Consider the following 19,607-nt stretch of genomic DNA (forward strand, 5'->3'; position numbering starts at 1 on the left):
GCTCAAAAGGACCTGCAACTGGAGAGAGCTGAGACTTTCTGTTTGACTGCTCCAGCTTGTCAGGCAAGGACAAACATTCAGGGGATAAAGATTTCCCAATTCTCAATGTCCTTGACCCAAACATCATTTGCTAAGGACACACATATGTTAGCTCTGTGCTAGTTCCCAAATCTGCAAATGTTAACAGAAGACCTTGTTGTTAAGGCAGGCCCTTTTGACACCACATGCAGCCTAAGACTGTGAATTTCTGACAAGCTGCTCAACCAGCAAATCATGCTTGGGGTGACAGGCACGTTCAGCTAAAAACTGTGAAAACTGTTCTGGAATCGTTCCCCTTCCTCCAAGTCAGACCCACCAACAGCATCAGTACTCCTGACTTGGTGGTGCTGATTGGGCTGGAAAGTCTATCGATGCAGTCAGCCAGAAGGCAGCTCTCTCCACACCCAGCTTCCCTCCTACACAGTGAAGGAGGAAGCAATCACAGCTGTTTGGACCTAAATTTTTTATTCTGAATGATTTTGAGAGTCAGGCATATTCCAAATGATCTACATTTTCAATGAACAGAAGACTTAAAAAGACAGAAAAGGTATCTTGTGTGGTGAGCATTTACAAATTTTTTTTAAGAAGTATACCTAATGTCACAGGGTTTGATATTTAAAAAGTCTTTCTGTAGTTTATTTAAACAACATGTCCTGTTTTCTACAGCAGAGAGGTAGTTGTATCTCTGTGCATCTGAGGTATTGTTCAGGTGTTTTACGTCACTTAAGAACTGCATCAAAATGGTAATATCTGGCTTTTAGACACAGAGGTCAAAAATATGAACTCATTATGTGAGAGACTGAATGTGACAGCTACACTGAACTGTGGAAATTATATAGTAGTTTTGCACAACCAAAGGAAAGGTTGAAGTGCTTACAAAGTACTTATTACCTTACTTGTGCTACAAGTATCATATTGTTTGAGTGGTACCATTAAATTGAATATAAACATAAAAAGGGAAAGGATTGTTTAACATGAATAAACTGGAACAGTTGAATAGTAACTTATTTTTGGTAGGAAATACAATGCTTTCTTCCCAGCCTTAAGAATTAGATGCAGTCTTGTCAATCAAGGGTTATTTTGTGCAGTCCTGGAGTAGGCAGCGCAGTCTGCACAGTGCTGTTTGTTAGAAACTAGTGGACGGACTCTGGATGTAAATGGATGTTGGCATTCAAGGTCATTTAGACTCTTTCAATTCAAATTTCAGAAAATTCAAAAAGGAATTGTCATTTTCCATGTTTCATATATTATGAGTGACCAAATACGTTGACCTTTTTGAAGCAACTTCTGAAAAATACACAAGGAGTTTCAGCCATCAGCTGTGCTCTTTCTTCAAGGTTTGCAACAAAACTCAATACCTTTTTTGACCTATAAAGGCCAATTTTTTTTTTAATTTATGAATGATGATTTAATGTAGTTTGTGATAATTAGATTTGGGAAGAGTGACTCAAAGAGGCATGGACCTGTTTCCTTCCCATTAATTAATCTCAGAAGTTTGTTTATAAAAAATAAAAGCTACCCCAAAAAAAAAGAACGGATCTTCACAAAAGCTTGTCTGAGCACTTTTTCCAACTTACAGAAGCAGTTGTAACTATTTTATCAATCATCAATGGAAGTGCAACTTCTGGATTTCACATAATCACTATATATGTGATTTTGACTGCTGGGTTAATAAACAGCGTTTCGCTATTCATGTACTTTTTCCTGTGTTGAATGATAAATTGTATGCATGATCATAAAATCACTTTTCTCAAAACCAGCTATCAGTTCTGTTGTCCTATAGTCAATAAAGACTGCTGAAGAGAAGTACAAAGGGAAGAGAACTAAGCAATTATGGAGATAAAAAAGAGCTGTTCAGAGAAGTAACAAAGGCTGCGATTTCATATCCAAATAGCTGATTTCCATTAGTTTTTTCCTTAGGGTAAACTCCTCCATTTAGAATCACTCTTGCTGATAAATTGTCTTACAGATTTTTAATTCAGAAAATAGGGTTTGTTCTTTCTTAGTGACTGCCTTTCCATCATCTTTATGACCCTGAAATTAAAGGGCTAAGAGACTGTTTACACATGTATTCAGCTGTGGGGCATTAAATAACCCTGCACGGGTTTTCAAAAATCAGGTCAGATTTTTCAGTTGCACATCATACATAGTATTCAGGTGGAGTCCATCCAGATACTAGCATGTAGCTTTGTTCATGGACTGATTTTGATATTAAGTACTTCTAAATGTCAAAGCTTTATACATAAATCTAAGAATACTTACAGTTCTCTCCAAGTTCCTCTCCAAGAAGGTAAACCAGATCTACAGTGTTTGGTTCTTTTGGTAACTAAAAGATGTGTTTGGTTGGTTTGTTTTTTGTTTCCCTTTCTTGCTCCAAGATTTCAATTACTTTTCATTACCACTGGAGTTGTAATGGTATAAAGATGAAACTGAAATGTTTCATATGATGAACTATTGAACTACAAGCAGGAATCAAACCACCACATCAGAATCTGGTTTCTCCATGATTGTACTGTAGCAATTCAAAGGTAAATTTTCCTCATGCTGATTAGACATTCATCATGCATTCTGTCCTTCATTTCAGTCTCTTATGTCGTTGTAGCAGTTCAGTCTTGTCACCTAAATCCAGAATAACTCATAACAATTGGTGCTAATAATTAATTTACACCCCTATCAAGGCCATTGGTCAAGAATCTGTACATAGCAAAAGACAGTTATTGCTGTCTTCAAAATATTAAATGATTATGGTCATAAGCAATTGGAAATTACTAATGGATAGATATTTTGAGAGCTACTGTCCCCTAGGTTTTTAATAAACCAGAATAGAAACTTGAATTACTCAAACCAGAAAGAACTAAAAAAACCTGAACGAGCTTTCAGAAATCCTGTTTAAAATAAATACATTTATTAACAAAGTGTTAGACAAATAGAATGAAATTCTGTCATTGTTTCTGACTGATTGCCTTTTGCAAAATGCAAAAGAGTATGGAAAAACAATGGTGTGCTTAATTAAATACAGTGCTCCCTAGACTTATAAAGATTGCCCATTTGCTAAGTTCAAGTATTTATTTAGAGAGGATGTAGGTTTTTTTAAATACCATATCTTTAGTGTCAGGAATGTTTCACAGATAGGTAAAATTGTTACATCCTTGAACTATAGCTTTAACACTTAAATGAAATATAAAGAATACTTCAAAAGTCTTTGATGATTTTGTTAACAAACATGTTTTATTTAACATGTAATGTTATAAGATTAAACTCAAAATTAATAAAGTAAAATATATGCTTTTCCAGATATAATAAGATTAAAAAAATAGTATTTTAAAAGTACCAAAACCCCCTCAACATGTTGTTATTTTCTCTGTGTTTTCATTATTGTTCTTTCAAACATGGTGCTTATTCACTGTATTTGAGCTGTAAGGCTTCTGCCTTCATCTCTGGCTTACTTAAAAATCTATTAAGAATTTATTAATTCCTTTAAAACATGCAAAAAAAATAAAACTTCCAAGAGGAAAAGCCACATAGCCATGGAGCTGCAGAACTTACTGCAAGAATACTGATAAATAAAACATCAGTTATCATCAGTTAATTACAGTTTAAGGCTAAATCCTTGGCTGGTGGAAATTGCTGCAATCATTGACTACAGTAGAGCCTATATGCACCAGCTGACTGCCAGCTTCCAAGTTCCAAGTTATGGCAAGTTGCTTTGTCTCTCCATAAAGCAGAGTATTGTATATCTCAATAATATTCCATTATAATTCTTACACATTGCTAGGAAAGTTACATTTTCAAAGACGATATATTGATTTTGAGTCCCAATATATACATCTGAAAATAGGTTTCTCTGAACAGTTAAAGGAAACCCTGGGTCAAATTATTGCATAATATGAAAAAAAATCACAAAAGTGCATACATGTATGTATGTACGTACACATGCAGAAGAGAGCCATATTGCCAATTGCAGCTACCACTATATGGCATTTACTGCTGTGGACACAGGCCTGTGTTGGGTCACAGGGTACATTCACATGAATGTAAACTTTACCCCTTGATTCGAGAGATTCCACTATGAGATGTCTTCCTATTAGGGAAAGGAGTAAGGCTAGGGCCTGCCTGGAAGTGGAACTTTATTTCAGGCATTTCTATGTGGACCAGGACTTGCCCCACTGAAGTTGCAAAATTAAAGCTTTATTGCAAAAAGAAGAAACTATTTACACCACGCTGGTAGCTACGTTAGTATGTCAACTTTATGGACTTCTGTAGAGCAGATATTAAATGATTTTTTTCCATTTCCCACCAAGTAAATCTGGTAGAAACAATACCATGTTTCCCACTAGCTTCATGAATTTTGAAGTGGCCAAGCATAGAATGGCAACTGAATGCACTGAAAGGCATCAGCACTGCTAATAAAATGTTCACTTCAAGCTCCCTCTCAATGACATTTCTTCAGCAAGTGAAGAGTTATATTTTTAACTGCAAGCATGGTCTCTGTGCAGGTTGGTTTGATCAACGTCTCAGGAAGTAAAAATCCAAAATGGCCAGTGTCACGCAGCTCAAATGCAAATGCGTAGGGGATGCCATTTTTGTAGGCCCAGTCCATAGAGCTGCCAGAACTCACATCTGAAAGAGGAAATTCAGAGAAAATTTTAAAAAATGTTAAATTCAGGTCATGTTGAAAGCACCAGAAGGTTCATGTGGCATTTTGTCTCCGGGACTCAGTGAATATACTTGCAACTCAAACTGTTGCTTGCTCTGATCCTGAACACCCTTTTGAGAAGGGCATGGGCACCCAACACCTGGTGAAAGGTGCTCAGCATGATATCGATTAGACCCTTGATTTTCATAAGAAAAATATTATAACTGACTGTTTTGTGTAAGACTCTTCCTGTCCTCATCTGAGTGCAGTCTAAAGCTTTCCTTCCACAATGGTCTCCCAGCTGAACTGGAGTTCTGTGTGCAATTCCTTTTCAGGGAGAAGAGGAACAGTTGATAAAGTAATCTAACTTCTCCTTTTTAAAGTGCTTTTAAAATTATTTTCATTTGTCTTATATTCTCACCATTTCCTCACAGCATGAGAGCATTTGCATAGGTGGTGTCTAATATTAACAAACCTTCCCGAGGAAGTGTGCTGCTTATGCTTTCATTGTCTCCCTAAGTAGATTACCCAAGACACATATTTATATAAAGATCCATCTCTCACATGGCCTGCTGTAGTCTATGCAATTCTGGCATTAATTCACACTGCTTTTCCTTTGACATAGGACTGACTGCACTGTAATGAGCAGAACAAGATGATCATGCTGTGAGATGGAGGCCCACAATAAGTGGAACTGTAGCCAAAACACAGCAACAGCAGAGGAGATGCAGGAAGTTGCTTGTGAAAAATCTTAAGCTTTTCACTTTTTCAGTATCTGTTATCATTATCCACAGCATGCAGGCCTCATAGTTTCAGTAAAGAAAAAAAAAAGTGTCTTGTTGAAACCTGTTGAACTTCTTTTTCTCTTACCTGTCAACAGAGAGCTTGACTGACAAATGCTGTTACAATTTAGTAGCGCATTTGCAGATAATGATATGCTTTCCAAGACCTTAATTTATCTTTCTTTTTTCAAAAATATGGTTTTATATGTTATGAATATTTACTGGCTTTTGCCTCTCATATGCATTGCAGTTTAATCTCTTTTATTGCATCAGTTGAGTTAATCTTACTGCAATCAACTGACTGAATCAGCTGCAAAACTTCGTCTTCCGCCTTCCTCACAACCCAAAACTGGGTCAAAGTTCATTTTAAACAGTGTTTGCTTTCTTTGTTATAATAAGGGTATTCTCCTTCTTACCATAGGAAGGTCAAAGTCACAAAATCTGCCAGAGGAAAACTTACACAGAGTGCTAGAAGCAGGACCGTATCTGTATCTTATACCATAGGCTGACTGAAGAGCGTTAACAGCATTATAGGCTGCTGATTCCTGGGAAGGAGGAGAAAAACAAATACATAAATTAGACTTTAAATTAAATAGCGTAATGGGATTGGAATCTGAGTCAATGGATCACTGTCTTCCAGTGCAATGCTGTGTTAAATGAGACTGTGGCAGCTAACTTAAAATTACTGTAAAGGATATTTTTTTTTTTTTTTATTGACAGCAGTTCCCTGAAAATCCTGGTTTGATATTTTCATGGCATAAAGAAGCTCACTGCACTGTGAATGACCAGACATTAAATACTTGTAATTTTAAGTTGTATATATCAATTTAGTGATACAATGAATTTAGGCAACGTGTGAAACCATGAGATGAAATAATCTCTTTTTTATGCAGTTTAAAAGCCATTCATCCATCTTCTGTGGCTGCACTTCCCAGTTCACTAAACCTTGTCATTGCTGGGCTTGTGACGGAGAAATGATGTCTTGTTGGCATTCCACAGTGGTTCAGTGAGCAGAGGGGGAAGAAGGAAAGAGGCAAATTCCAGGTGAATGTTCACTGCTGGTCTAACTTTCTCATGCTGGGCTGCATGATGCAGTCTTGCATTTGTGCACTAATGCACAAATGTGATTCCAGTACTATATGGGGAAAATCAGCACCTGCATTTCAACAGCTGTGTGGATGCAGTCTGTTTAGGAGGTTCACAGCATCCTGTGCAACTGGGTGCAGAAGGCCTGGCCTATAGCAAATTCTAAGGGTCACACAAGGATACTGCACCCAAACATAGAGAAGGGATGCACAACAGAAAAATTAATATTATCATCCCAAAGAAAAGGATGCTGGAGAATGTACAGTGGAGGCTGGGCAAACACAGAACCATCTCCCTATAGAGAACCGGAAATTATCATCTTAGGAGCTAGAAACAGCTGGACTTTGAATCACTGGGTAAAGCTATAATGGTAATTTTAGTTGTTTTACTTCCATGAACTAAAGAGCTGCAAGTCTATGTTTATGCAAATCTTCAGGAACTCATTCCTTACCTTGTTATTCATCAGGCTCTAGATGAATGCACTGGGGAAGTGTTACTCTATACTTGCCTTTCTGTTTATGTTTTCCTTAACCTTCCACTTGTTTGCCTTTTTCAGGAGTTGGGATTCTGACTTAATCCTTGGTCTGACCCATGCAGGTATTCCTGCTGTGGGTCTTTGTCTGAGTAGAGAAGCCAGGAAAAACTGCTTTAAAAATGTCATTCCAGAAACAAAATAAATACTGATCTGCAGATGGGGCTTTGGAGAGTTTATTTTACACTCTTAGCAAATGGAAGAGCACTTTTTTACTCCATTATAAAAATTTGTTAAGCACAACCAGATTTTTTGTTTGTTTGTTTCTCAGCAGAGGGATGATGGTGCTGGAGACTGGCATTTTCAGCTTGGCCTCTTGCCACCTCCACGAGACAGTATATGGAGGTAAGGACCATTGAACTCAATGCTTCTGGGAACTCAGCTGGACTGGGATGTGGCCACCAGCCGGTGTGAGGGGTAACCTCTGACTCACCGTAACACCAAAGATGAGGAGGTGGGAAGGGGCTCTGTCCTGTGGTGGAAGGGGTAAGTGCTATCACTTGGCACTCTTCCTCCAGATGCCTTGACTTCTGAGTTGTGACATGCAAGACCCATGATGGGGTTGGAGGTGTTGGGACCTGTTGGGGCAGTGGCCGTGGGGCTGCGCAGGGCCCCAGGGAGTGGGGAGCTCCAGATGCAGCCTGGGGCTGTTGTCTCATACCTGCACTGAAGTCCCAAGTACCAGGCTCAGTTGCTCAACCAAAATTTGCAAGCAGCTGTGCTTACCATGCCAGGGCTGTGGTGTGGTCAGGCTGACACAGGCCTGAAAACAGGCCTGATGCCAAGGAAGCAAGAGACAGGGCTCAGCTGAGACAGCTGAGAGGGGTGGAGAGCAAAGCCCTGGTAAATATGCCGTGGCAAGGAGAACATAACCACAGACAAGAAGGCACCCTGGGCATAATTTACACACTGTACAGCAATGAGATAACAGAAGCAAGTCCCGTTGAAATCTTTCAAAGAAATAATTTGGCAACGCCTGTTTAAAATCAGCACAATGGTACTGGGTTCTGTGCAGAGGCAGCAACTGTCTGGAGGTCAGGCCGGGAGCATCCCAAGTCCAAGTCCAAGTCCACCACTTAGGCAGGTGTCCCTGGGCACTGTCGAGTTGAAGCTCTTAGCCTTGAGGGGTGCAGCTTGCTTCCACTGTTGGAGCTATGTGCCCAAAGGGACAATTCTCTACCACATCATACTGTGCAGGTTGGATCCTGAATAAATCCAGGCAACCAGTATTTGAACACTCTCAAGGAGAAAATGCCACATAAAGTTACCAGATTTTTACAAAGACATACACAAACTCAGTCATGCCATGTAAGTTCACTGCAAACACTAAGGCAAATGACTATACAGGAAGAAAAGGGATGAAAAGCACATGAAATTTAAAAGTCTTGAGATAGATATATGTTTCTGCTGGTTTTTTTCAATCTGAAAGATTACTTTTATTTTAAGTATTTTAAAAGAACAGATTTCAGGAGAATGTTAATAAGAGAGTTGTGCCTAAATTAGAGCAGAATATGCATGTTGTGATCAGTACACAGCTCTCCAGTTTCAAAGCAGCTCTGAATAATTGAGCACTTTAATCGAAACAGTAACTGACAGCTCACTAAAATGATCCGACCCAGACAGAAACATCCTTTCTACTGCTCAGAATTTGTGTCCCCTTGCTAGCACCAAATGTTATTTATCTGCTATGCATGGGGGGTCCTACAGTTCTCCACTGTACACAGTCCATGTAGGCAAACAACCTTTGTTCTATCAGCTTCAGGAAACAGAGATCCATTGCTTTCTAACTCACTGTAATTTCCAAGAGAAACGGAGAATCTGAAACCTCACCCTAAGTCACCGTTTTAGAGACTTCAAGTATTAAAAACTATTCATTTAGGAGCTACCAGGTGATGGAGAGTTTGGTTGTAGGCAAATATTAAAACACACAAATAAATAAGCAACTATGTTCCATTAATTTTCACTGTGATCCCCATAACGAGCTTTATAAATTACAGGAAATTACTTCAGTTTCTTTTTCCAACCTCCTTGTTCTTTTTGACCCACCTCAATAAAAAGAAGTACAAGGTCCAAACACTGGCAAAATATTTAGAATTGGGATTTGGCTTCCATTTGTCCAGGGCTGTTGTTTAAAACAAGTGTCTCTCTTCGTTCCTTTAGGTCTGTGCTTCACACTCTCCAGTGAGGAGTTTGATCCAAGGCCTCACAAACCTTAGGAACACCTATTAAACATCAAAAACTGGGATCCTTTAGTCTAAAAGCTATGGATGGAAAGATAGAGTGTGTGTGTGCTACGGGGCAGTTACTTCCTGTCTCAGAATGGAAACATCCCTTGAGCAACAAAAACTGTACTGCAGATACACTGATGTGTGTTCTCTTTTAGACATTCCTTCTCCTTACAATGAATTTCCTGTCTATAGTGACTGCTATTGCCCTACATTGCTCTGGATATCTTCATAAGATACCCAATAATTATATACTTGTAGAAGAGATGCTGGTTCTTCCTAACCATGTCTTTACCACCTTCTCTCTTGTCTGTTCCGAAAAAAATATTCTTGCATCTGCTGTCTTCAAAGGAATTAGATTCTGTTGTTTTAAATTGTCAGTCTATGTTTTTTTGGTAAGTAATAGTCATCAATTCACTTGGGGAACTCCTTTCTCAATGTTACTCCCCAAAAGAGGGTGGAGAAGGTAGAATAAAAAGAAGATTCATGACTTTATTCACAGTCAATACAGGGCTGGGTGGTCAGTCCCCACAAGTCTCGTATTTTTAGCTCCTTTGGCTGCTTAGTTAACTTCTAACTTGCTCTGTTCCACAGGAATGATGTCAGACAGAAGAATGTTTAGTAGCTGCTGAAATTAAGTGTCTCGACAGAAATAAACCTACAAGGAGAGTTTAGCTTGTGGAGTGCTGGCTGCTCAGCCTCCTGAGAGAACAGCCAACTGAAACTTCAGTGAAGCTCCAGGGACTGACAGCATCATTTATTCTGCATAGGATAAATCTAAGGTGCAGTTAAGCTCCTTTGGAGAAAACTAGCTTAAACTAGCAAGTTAAAAGTCACTGCAACTTGCAGCTTTCAAGGTAAAAATGGAAGATATATGGAAAATGTAATTTTACTGGAGACTGAGGGTGACAGAAAGAGGATTGCAACTGGTTGATGCAGTGTGGGTCTGTGAGCAGGAGCAAACAGAAAGCAAAGCTTAGCCAGATTTCCCTGAGAGAATAAGCCATAAGGAGGGTTTTATGAACAGGAGGATGGCTAAAACAGACCTCAGACTGCAAGCAGAGGGAATAGTTCTGCATTTGGATGAGCATGAAATACATGAAATGTATGTATCTAAATCAATACGCTTACATCAGAAAATGTATTCTTATTACTTTATTCTTCTAATATACAGAAGCCTCTGATGTTAATTAACTGCTTGTCTTAAACAGTTAAAAGCACTGTGTCTAAGCAGAATGATACATAATGCAATTGAAGCTTTACTTTTGGTGAAATCAAAAGATTTCTCCTTGAACTGATAAATGTAAACAATTTCAATTTTTTTTTTTTGTTCATAACATTGAAGATGATCTACTGTATGATCCTAGTGTTTAAGTTCTGAGCATGAAGAGACAGAATTTCAGCTACATGCCCAAGGACTTGACTACATAATTCCCACTACAGTTAATTAAATAAAATGATAATAATTATAATTAAAACCTAGGGATTTATCCTATAAAGTAATTTAAAGGGACTGATGGATGGAAAGCACTATATCATTTTAATCAAATTACCACGGACTCATGGTGAGTGAAGGTTATATAACCAGAAATGCGATTGCAGGCAAATCCAGAATAAATACTTCTCAATGTTAAATATGTGCAAAGTATTGAAGAAACAAGTCTCATCTCAAAACAAAACATACAACAAATATTATATAAGGGAGCATATTCTCCCAAGTTTTAATGTACTTACCACACAGCTGAAGTTTGGAATAGTTTCATACTTGTAAGAGTAAGGGTACAGCAGCATCTGTGCATATGCATGGAAGGACAAGTAGGCTTTTATTTGTTTCCGATGTTTGCGGAGGAAATGAGCAACGGCCTTTACTTCAGGCTCAGACTCAGGAAAGGGACCACAGTACGTGTCATCACATGGGTGAAATGAAGCACCTTCATCTAGAGATTGAAAGAGAATTTCCAAGGGTCAGCTTCTGGCTCAACCTTTTTTGGCCCCCATGAAAAAGCATGAAAAGCAATAAACACATTGCTTTCTTGTGACTGATGAGCTTGAGTCAGTGGGATCTCAGTACAGCAATCTGCTTGTTCATCTAGTAGACACAACGAGTTTCCAATTGGCCAACTACGGGCAGTTCTCCCAATAGGATATATTTCAAACCCAACAGAAAAAGGAGAGCCTGACTTCATTGTCCTTTCTTCCCTGGCTTTCTGTATCAGTAGCACTTTTTAGACAGCATTCTCTTATTAAAAGTATTGATAGGTCTCAGTTGGTCTGTTTGAAATCAGAAAGCTATACCTCTTTATTAATCACTGCCAAGACAAATCTAGCCTTTAAGAGCATTTTAATGTACTGGTTACTACAGTGGTGGTTACAATGGTAGATACATAACCTCAACAGGCGTTACCTTAGAGACTGGTTTAAAACATGAGAATAGTTCCTGACTAGACTATTTTCACCCTTGCAAACCTTGTGGGGAAAAAAAATGACAAGCCACATGAGATGATCACTCAGTTAGTTAAAATAGAAATCATCTCAGTTTGTACAGGGCCTGAATTTCCTTCAAGTCTGGGGCAGGAGTTCAGTTTTGAGGATATCTTTCACTACATCAGCCTGCTCAGGTGGCAGCAAGCTGCACAAGAGTAGCCTACTTGTAATATCCCATGAGGTACTGAAAGATGAAACTTAGAAAAGGGGATGTGGTGGTGGCTCCTTTATCATTTAGCAATTCTGTATCTAAGCCATCATCTCATTTACAGCTTAGGGCTTGGGCCTGAAAGAACAATATTTATGCAAATCCACTCCTCTCCTGTCTGCTGTGATTTCAAAATACCATGTTTTACACTGACCTGCAGAATAATAATAATAATTTGTTTGAGAACTTCCTGGTGCCATTAGAGACTTACAAAAGCAATGTTTTATTTGTACAGTAAGTACTGCCATCTTCAATTAATAAGAAAAGAGCAGTGTGTGAGAAGACATAAAGATATCAACTAAACCAGGGTTATGCAATCAACATAATGCCAAAATTAAAAAGTGGAAGAATTTCATGCTGCAGTTTCATTTTAAGATGAAAACTGAGGCTACCATTCAGTGGCCACAGGTGGGGATTTCAAAAGGTATTAGTGCTTGGATTGCAGTGGATATGGAAGGGTTATATAGAGGGCAGATGGTATCTTCCATGTAGAACAGATGGCCACCAAGTCATCCAAATCTCAAGAGCACTCTACCTCAATGTCTTGTCAGATAATATAGCTAAAGGAGAGCTATTTAACAGACCCTCCAGAGTCTTTGCTTTTTTTTATGAATACTTCATCTCCTGTAACAGTGTATACCAAATCATGGAAATGAATATCACTGTTAATAAACAGTGGAATCCTACAAGCTAAGGGTAAAATGACCCAATGGAAAAATATGACTCAGTTTAGTGACTTTCAGTGAAGAAAAAAACTTTCTAAACTTTCCAGCCCATTATTGTAAGCCATTTGAAATCCCAGCTTTACCTTAAAGTTAATGCTTTACCTTAAAAGAAGCTGGCTGTAGTAAAGAAAAAGGGTTTCAATGGTAGCCTTGGATAATGTAAGGATATACTCAGTTTTCATACTGAAAATTCTTTTAAATTAACTCAAGAAGGAAAAAAATTGATACAGTATGTAGCAACTCCTGTGAAATTTCTGAGTTACAATCATGAGAAGCAAATGGAATTGTGTAAAATCTTACCATGTTGCCTTATTTTTGTACCTGATAGCATACCAGGGGAGTAGGTATCCTTCAACATCCATCATGAGATCAAGCGAACAAAGGAAATGTGTGCTGAGACTGATAAAACCAATGCTTTGATACAGAAAGAAGACTGAGACGATGGATGAGCTGGAGCATGATTCTCAAACTTCCTTGCAGCCACTTCTACCAGTATGGGGTACTGTTTTCAGTGAGCACTGTGGTGCACGGGAAATTGGGATGCACTGGAAATTTTAACTGGATTTGCCCTATGACACAATTTAGTTCTAAGTACCTCATTATTTGTTTTAAAGTTGATATTTATTTCATTATCATTAAACCATTGTGCTGGTTGTTGCACATATATATGTATTGCAAGGAGCATTCCCAGAGTTTTTGCTGTCAGTATTCACATGGATCTGTGCACAATTTCTGTGGACTATTTTGGGTACGAGGGTGCTGCAATGTGAAATCTGGCACAATCAGTGATATGGCTTTTTTCTTGGTCCCTAGAGAATACAGAAGTGATATCACAAAGTTTACATCAAAGCCCTACACTAGCAGGGAAGAGGAAAGCAGACAGGATGCTGTGATATCTGTACTGACTAGCTCCCTGCTGCTAGCTTGCAGTGGCTTTGCTGGGGCTGGATTCTGCCACAACACACCTGCCTGGAAGCCCCACAGTGAAGTTCAAGCCTGTCTGCAAACTGAAGTATGACTGAATTGAATGAAAAGGTTTTTACAAGCCCATGCAGTTTTAAATGTTAAACACACCATGATTATGCAAGCTTCAAAGTGTGATATGATCCAGATTCTTCTCTGACTCATTTAGTGTCCAGGACCTTCTGAGCACCAGTCAGCCCAGTTCATGAAAGAGCTCTTTATTCTCCATCAAAATAGAAAATCAGACAGAGTTTGGGTTCCAGAGAGGGAAGCAGAGCATGTGCATGATGAGCAACCTTGAAAGAATTTTTATTTTTTAAACTCGGGGCGAGGACCTGTCTTTCATGTTCAGTGCAGGGGAAAAATGCAACAAGTAGGGGATTACAACACACAAGGCATGTGGGTATTATGACAGTTTCACTCAGGTTAGAAAAAATAGGTTTTTAAATGAAAACTAAGCAATTATTTTTAGGACTGAGTAAAAATGTGCTCTAATACAGTGGCTAGGGAGCAGGAAAAGGGAGGAGCAGAGAGATGTGAACTCAAGAAAGATTAATTAGGACTAGAAAGAAAATGCACTGAGTATTAATGTTGCACTGATAGGTACCTAAAATATGTGTCCAAAGACTTCATAAAAGTACTGATCATTCCAACTACGCCAGTGGCTGTCTTCTGAACAGTAAATGTATGTTCCCAAAATACCTGCAGTTGTGACTTATGCACTTGAATAAATGATGATAGCAGTGATGCAGGATTGGTTCATTTTTACATTATTTTTGCAGCATAAAATTGCATTAAAGACTGTGATAGAGGCCCTGGGACTCAGCTAACATAGGCTTTCCGTAACTACTTCTGTGTCAGTCCTCTCCTCACAGCAAGTAGAGTTGAAAAAATTCGGAAGCATATTTCACAGGTCCATACTTTACTGAAAGTATGCTTCTGTTCACACTCACTGCATTTGTAAACTTCCCAGGCAGATTATTCACACTCACTTTTATCCTTACAATTCTCAAAGCTCTGCTTGAAGAATCCAGTCATTGCAAGCCAGACCGCACGGTGCTCACTCCTACTGCAAGTAATCAGAGTATTGTGGAAACATCTAGAGACTTCCAGAGGAAGAGGGATGAGCCGAAGGGAGGGCCCTTGCACTAGCATTATGCAAACACAATTTCTTGTCTTTACAAGCTTGTAGTATAAATAAGGAAAGTGGATTAATGCTGGAGGAGAAAAGAGCTGCACAGAGAAGTGAAGGAAGTTGCTCAAGATGGGAGAGTAGGTCAGCAGGTATAAATTGCTGTATTTCATAACAAAGTGCTCTTACTTTCTTACACCAGAACTTGTAGGGCTGCTTACACCCATGTGAGTTGCACTGTATTCTGTAAGATTTAATCAAATACTATTTCTTCGATGGACCCATTTCAGCTCTTCTGCTAGTTATTTCATTACTGCTGCATTCTCTATGCAAAACTGAGGCCAATTTTTATGTAAGTATTTACAAAAGTGCTGGGAGATTCAAATTGTATCTCCATGCATTTAGAAACACCTTCTTTCTGTATTAAATCACTAATAATGAAGTCCTTAACATTGAGGCTGACAAAGCAAGTTCGACATTTCCAAAGCTAAAATAAATTCAGAGCAATGAAGAATTGAATAAAATGAAGTTTGAAATGTTTCCTAAAGCTGTAGTCAGGTGAATCCTGAAAAGTGATGGACCAGTCTCAATACTGGGCTTCAAATTATTTATGTGATTGCCAAAATACAGAATAGCTGTATGTGTGATTTTTCACTTTTGCAACAATTTCCATGAAAACTTTTTACTTATTGTAAGGCCTGTTTCTCCAAAGTTCAGGACTTTTATTTTTTTAGAACATAAAAGGAATATTTGAGCCTTGGCTTGTGGCTTTATGAGAAAGTACCTTCAACTTTAACTGTGGAAAAGAGAACACTTCACAACAGATGGGATCTAACCTACTTGGATAATTGCCTCTGTTGGATAATTAAATACGGAGTAATCTGAACTGGGGGACCAAAGCACCTCTGTACTTACCACACCATTTCACTTTCCAGTTGCGATTAGCATCAACACCATGACAGTGAAACCTTGTGTTCTTTGATCTTGTTTTTCTCCAAAATCGATCCTGACAGGAGTTACAAAGTATTTAAATAGCAATAGTACTATATTTTGGCAAATATCTATTTGTACACATAACAAATCAACCCTAGTAAACACATACAGTATTCTACTTTAACTGAAGTAATTTACTTCCATTTTGCAAGGAAAAAAGTGATGGACCAGATTATACAGAAAGTCACCTTTGAATGATGTACAACCATTCGATCTTTCCCGTCTGAATAATTTTTTGAGTAATACTACTGAAATTACTTACATTTGTCCAGCTAAAATGATAACCATCCACATTAAATACAGGCATGATATAGAAATACAGCTGAGTTAGCATCTTTCTCATAGCAGGATCAGTCTGGTATGTCTGAAGAGCCTAAAGCAGAAAAGCCAAAGAAAACAGTTTCCATAATAAAAATAATTTTCCAATTAAGTATTGTGACAGGCTAAGACAGTCATGAGGCCTTCAGCAGTACAGATATCTGATCTTATGGCACCACAGACATCCTTTGAGCTCTGCTTGAAAGGCTGACGTCTTCCTGCAAATGTGATTCAGACAGCATGTGAACACATGAAAAACGTGTTTAAAAGACCCTATTCTCTCTGCTTCTCAGCTACTTTCAGTAGTCAAGAAGATACAACTCATATTACAGAGAAGCAAATGCATACAAACTATTTCTTGATATAGGAGCTGAAAGCCAGTGGAATAGATTTTTACTCGGGGAAATGAGTTTAGCTCCCATAAGACAATGGAGTCCTGTTGTTTCCATCAGGTGACAATTTGATAAGATCTTAAAGCATTTAAGGCTCCCATTACACAAGCTTTTGTTGTATTCATAATACATGCACACTTATTAATACAGGGAGCTTACTCCTTTCTAACTTAGAAACCCCTATATTTTGAAGAATCTTAAGTATAAAGGTTGGTAGAGGAAGGCTAGGGAGGGAAAGTATTTTTATTTTCCACTCTGCATCTTAGAAAAACACAGCAAAAATCAGAGGCTCCTCAGCAGTTCTGTTTGCTAGTGCCAGAGATGCTCCTTTACCAGTTCCAGGAAGCTTGGACTCCACATGCTGTAGTAAATACTGTATCTTGTCATAGCTGGGCACCAAATTTGCATCCTTCAAAGTTTGAGTGTTGACTCTGTAAGGTGAGGAATCGAGTGCTTCATGTGGCAGGCAGAAAGCGTTTCACGCTGATGCTGGGTTCAGAGGGATGCCTGAGCCTGGCTCCTCTCCTCCTGGTGCTGTGATTACAGCCTTCTGCTCTGCAGTATTTCTGGCCCTTCGGATCCGAAGAGTAGCATGTGTTTGGGGGGCAAAGGGAAATGTTTGCTCTGAAATAAACTAAGCTAAATGCTTTTCAATTGACAAATGCCAGGGAACAGTGTGAAGTACAGGAATTCAATACTTTTGGGCTCCCAACCATGCAGCTGTTTGAATTACTGAAGCTGCCATGAGAGCTGAGGGATGCTTTTAGTGGAACACTGTTAAGAAATAGCCATACAACTGGATGTGTCTGGGTCTGGAATTTACTCATGGAGAGGTCTGACATTTTTTTTCTTTACTGAGGGGATTAGTGAGACTTCTAAATACATTTTCTAAGGGGTTCATTAACTACCTCTCTGTTGTGTGATGCTTTCTCCTCACCCAGCATCATTCTGCCCTCCCAGCAGCGCTCTGCACATGCAAGTCCTTCAGCCTCATTTGCAGATCCAAAGCAGTGCGTCATCCCTGTGCAAAGCCAAGTCACTTAGTGCTACTCCACACTGTTTCAGACAGGCAAGAGGAGGGGAAGGTGAGCAATAGCAGGCAAAGGGGCACAGCACAGAATGAAATGAGATTTAGGCAGCAGCTAGCAGAACATCATGGTGTAGAGCATTGCAGGGTGGCATGAGACGACAAAAGAGGGGTTACCACAGGCAGAGAACACATCTAACTAGGTAAATAGTCTAGCCCTGCATGTAAATCTACATGGGATAAAAGCCTGTAAGGTGAGTATGTATGTGAAATCACTAAAACTGTTCTTAGAGTGGAGACAGAACCAAGCCATGCTCCAGAATATAAGTCAAGGAAAATGAACATTTTTACTGTGCTTATTTCAGGAAGAAGCAATTTAGCTGGGGAGAAAATGAGTCTACATATACCATTTCCTTGACTTTTTTATGCTTTTCTCTTTTTAGACAGTATTAGCAAATTAAGCTCAGGTTTTGTCCCCATGTTGGATATTTACCTGATAATGAGATTGGCATACGTGCTTGTATCTGTACTTATGTATGCCATTCTTTCACTGTCAGCTGCATCTGTAATTATGCATTTTGCTACGCTGTAGTGTTATGTACTGTGTTTTAAACTGCAATGGTGTAAGACTAAACACTTTAAAACACTTTTAAATTATCTCCTTAAAGTAACTACAGATAATTAATTAATTTAAGGTAATACACTGCTTAAAATTGCATGGATGAGCTTTGTAAGTTTTTCAGAACCCTTCCAAGTTTGCAAAAAATGACATAATGAAAATACTTGAATTAAGACTTTTTAATATAGGTTTTAAATCCTGTGAAGAATATATTTTTCTTCCTAGATAAAAGTACTACCATTTAGAAACCTAAACAAAACATAGACAGCAAAATGCCAAGCACTCTTTCATTTTTTTAAAGTTACTCTGTGTTATTTTAATGCCTGCTGTCACTGGCAAAATATCAGGAGAGACTTTAGGAAGCATTATAGTCTCCTGTAATAATACTGAAATTTGAAGCCTTAAAGTTGATTTAAAGCCAAACATGTCAATCACTCAGTGCTGTTCTTTAAAGCATATACGGGTTTTCTTAATAACTTGATTACCCTTTTAGAGTAGCATTTCATTAAAAATGTAGTGGAACTAGTGCAGCTTTCTTCTTCATGGAAAGCAAGAGTGTAGATGGTGTAAAATGTGATCATATTCACTCTTTCTGCTGAAAATATTTTGTCTTTCATACTGCTTTTATCTGGCAATTTTATTTATGTATGTAATCAGGCAACGCGGACTATATAATCTCTGGCAATGTGCCTTAGAGTTACCAAGGTGTATCCTTGCTGGAGCAAAGCCCACAACTTGCCTTTTGTGACATGATTCCCAAATCCTCCCAACAACGATCATGTGAACTACCTCCCCCACCCTCCTCTGGCGGTGTTGAAACGTTTTCTCCATATGTGACACAAGCGAGGCAAATATAAACCATTAGTGAATTAACTGCGCTGTAGTTTGCACAGAGCTCTCAGAATATGGCTTGATACTGCTTCCCCATCATGCAATCAATAGCAGCTTTGCTGCTGAACATGCAGAGAGCCAAACCAGCCCAATAAATGCTGAATAGTGTTATTAGTGAGTGAACAGATGATACAGGAACCCTGCCAATACCGTGCAAGCAATCTTCCTGGGGGATGGGGGAAAGGAGCGGTGATTAATAGGAGGGGGCTCGTTCATCTGGATCAGCTGAGTGGTGGTTGTTGACAGAGCTACACCGGCTTAGGCTGGCAGAGGATCTGGTCCATAGGAAATTTAATTTAGGGGACGAAGTAAACAAAAGAGCTATATTAGAAACTGCCAAGGCAATAAAAGGCAAGGGTGTAAAATGGATTTAGGATGCAGCTAGGCTTTTTATAAAATAAGAGGATTGACCGAGAAAGACAAAGCAAGGAGACAGGGTTGAGAGAAACTCTAAAATTGCAATTGAGCTTAATAACAATTTGCTATCCCAAAATTAATTATTATTAAATTTAAAGTAGCAATCAGCTCTTGCTGTTTCTGGTTTTGAATTAAACC

At 38.7% G+C, this 19,607-nt stretch overlaps 1 protein-coding gene across 1 annotated transcript in view; it reads right to left on the reverse strand.

The window, feature by feature from the left end:
* Positions 1 to 4,471: 4,471 nt before the first annotated feature.
* Positions 4,472 to 19,607, reverse strand: part of CPA6 (carboxypeptidase A6) — an 80,744-nt gene continuing 65,608 nt past the window's right edge. The window contains exons 7-11 of the mRNA XM_017812388.1: positions 16,068 to 16,178; positions 15,728 to 15,818; positions 11,035 to 11,237; positions 5,918 to 6,002; positions 4,472 to 4,659 (exon numbers count right to left, since the gene is read on the reverse strand). Of these exons, the coding sequence (XP_017667877.1) occupies positions 4,472 to 4,659; positions 5,918 to 6,002; positions 11,035 to 11,237; positions 15,728 to 15,818; positions 16,068 to 16,178 (678 nt within the window). The remainder of the gene's footprint in view (positions 4,660 to 5,917; positions 6,003 to 11,034; positions 11,238 to 15,727; positions 15,819 to 16,067; positions 16,179 to 19,607) is intronic.

The sequence above is a fragment of the Lepidothrix coronata genome, unplaced genomic scaffold (assembly GCF_001604755.1).
Source record: "Lepidothrix coronata isolate B3197 unplaced genomic scaffold, Lepidothrix_coronata-1.0 Scaffold36, whole genome shotgun sequence".
NCBI classification, from domain to species: Eukaryota; Metazoa; Chordata; class Aves; order Passeriformes; family Pipridae; genus Lepidothrix; species Lepidothrix coronata.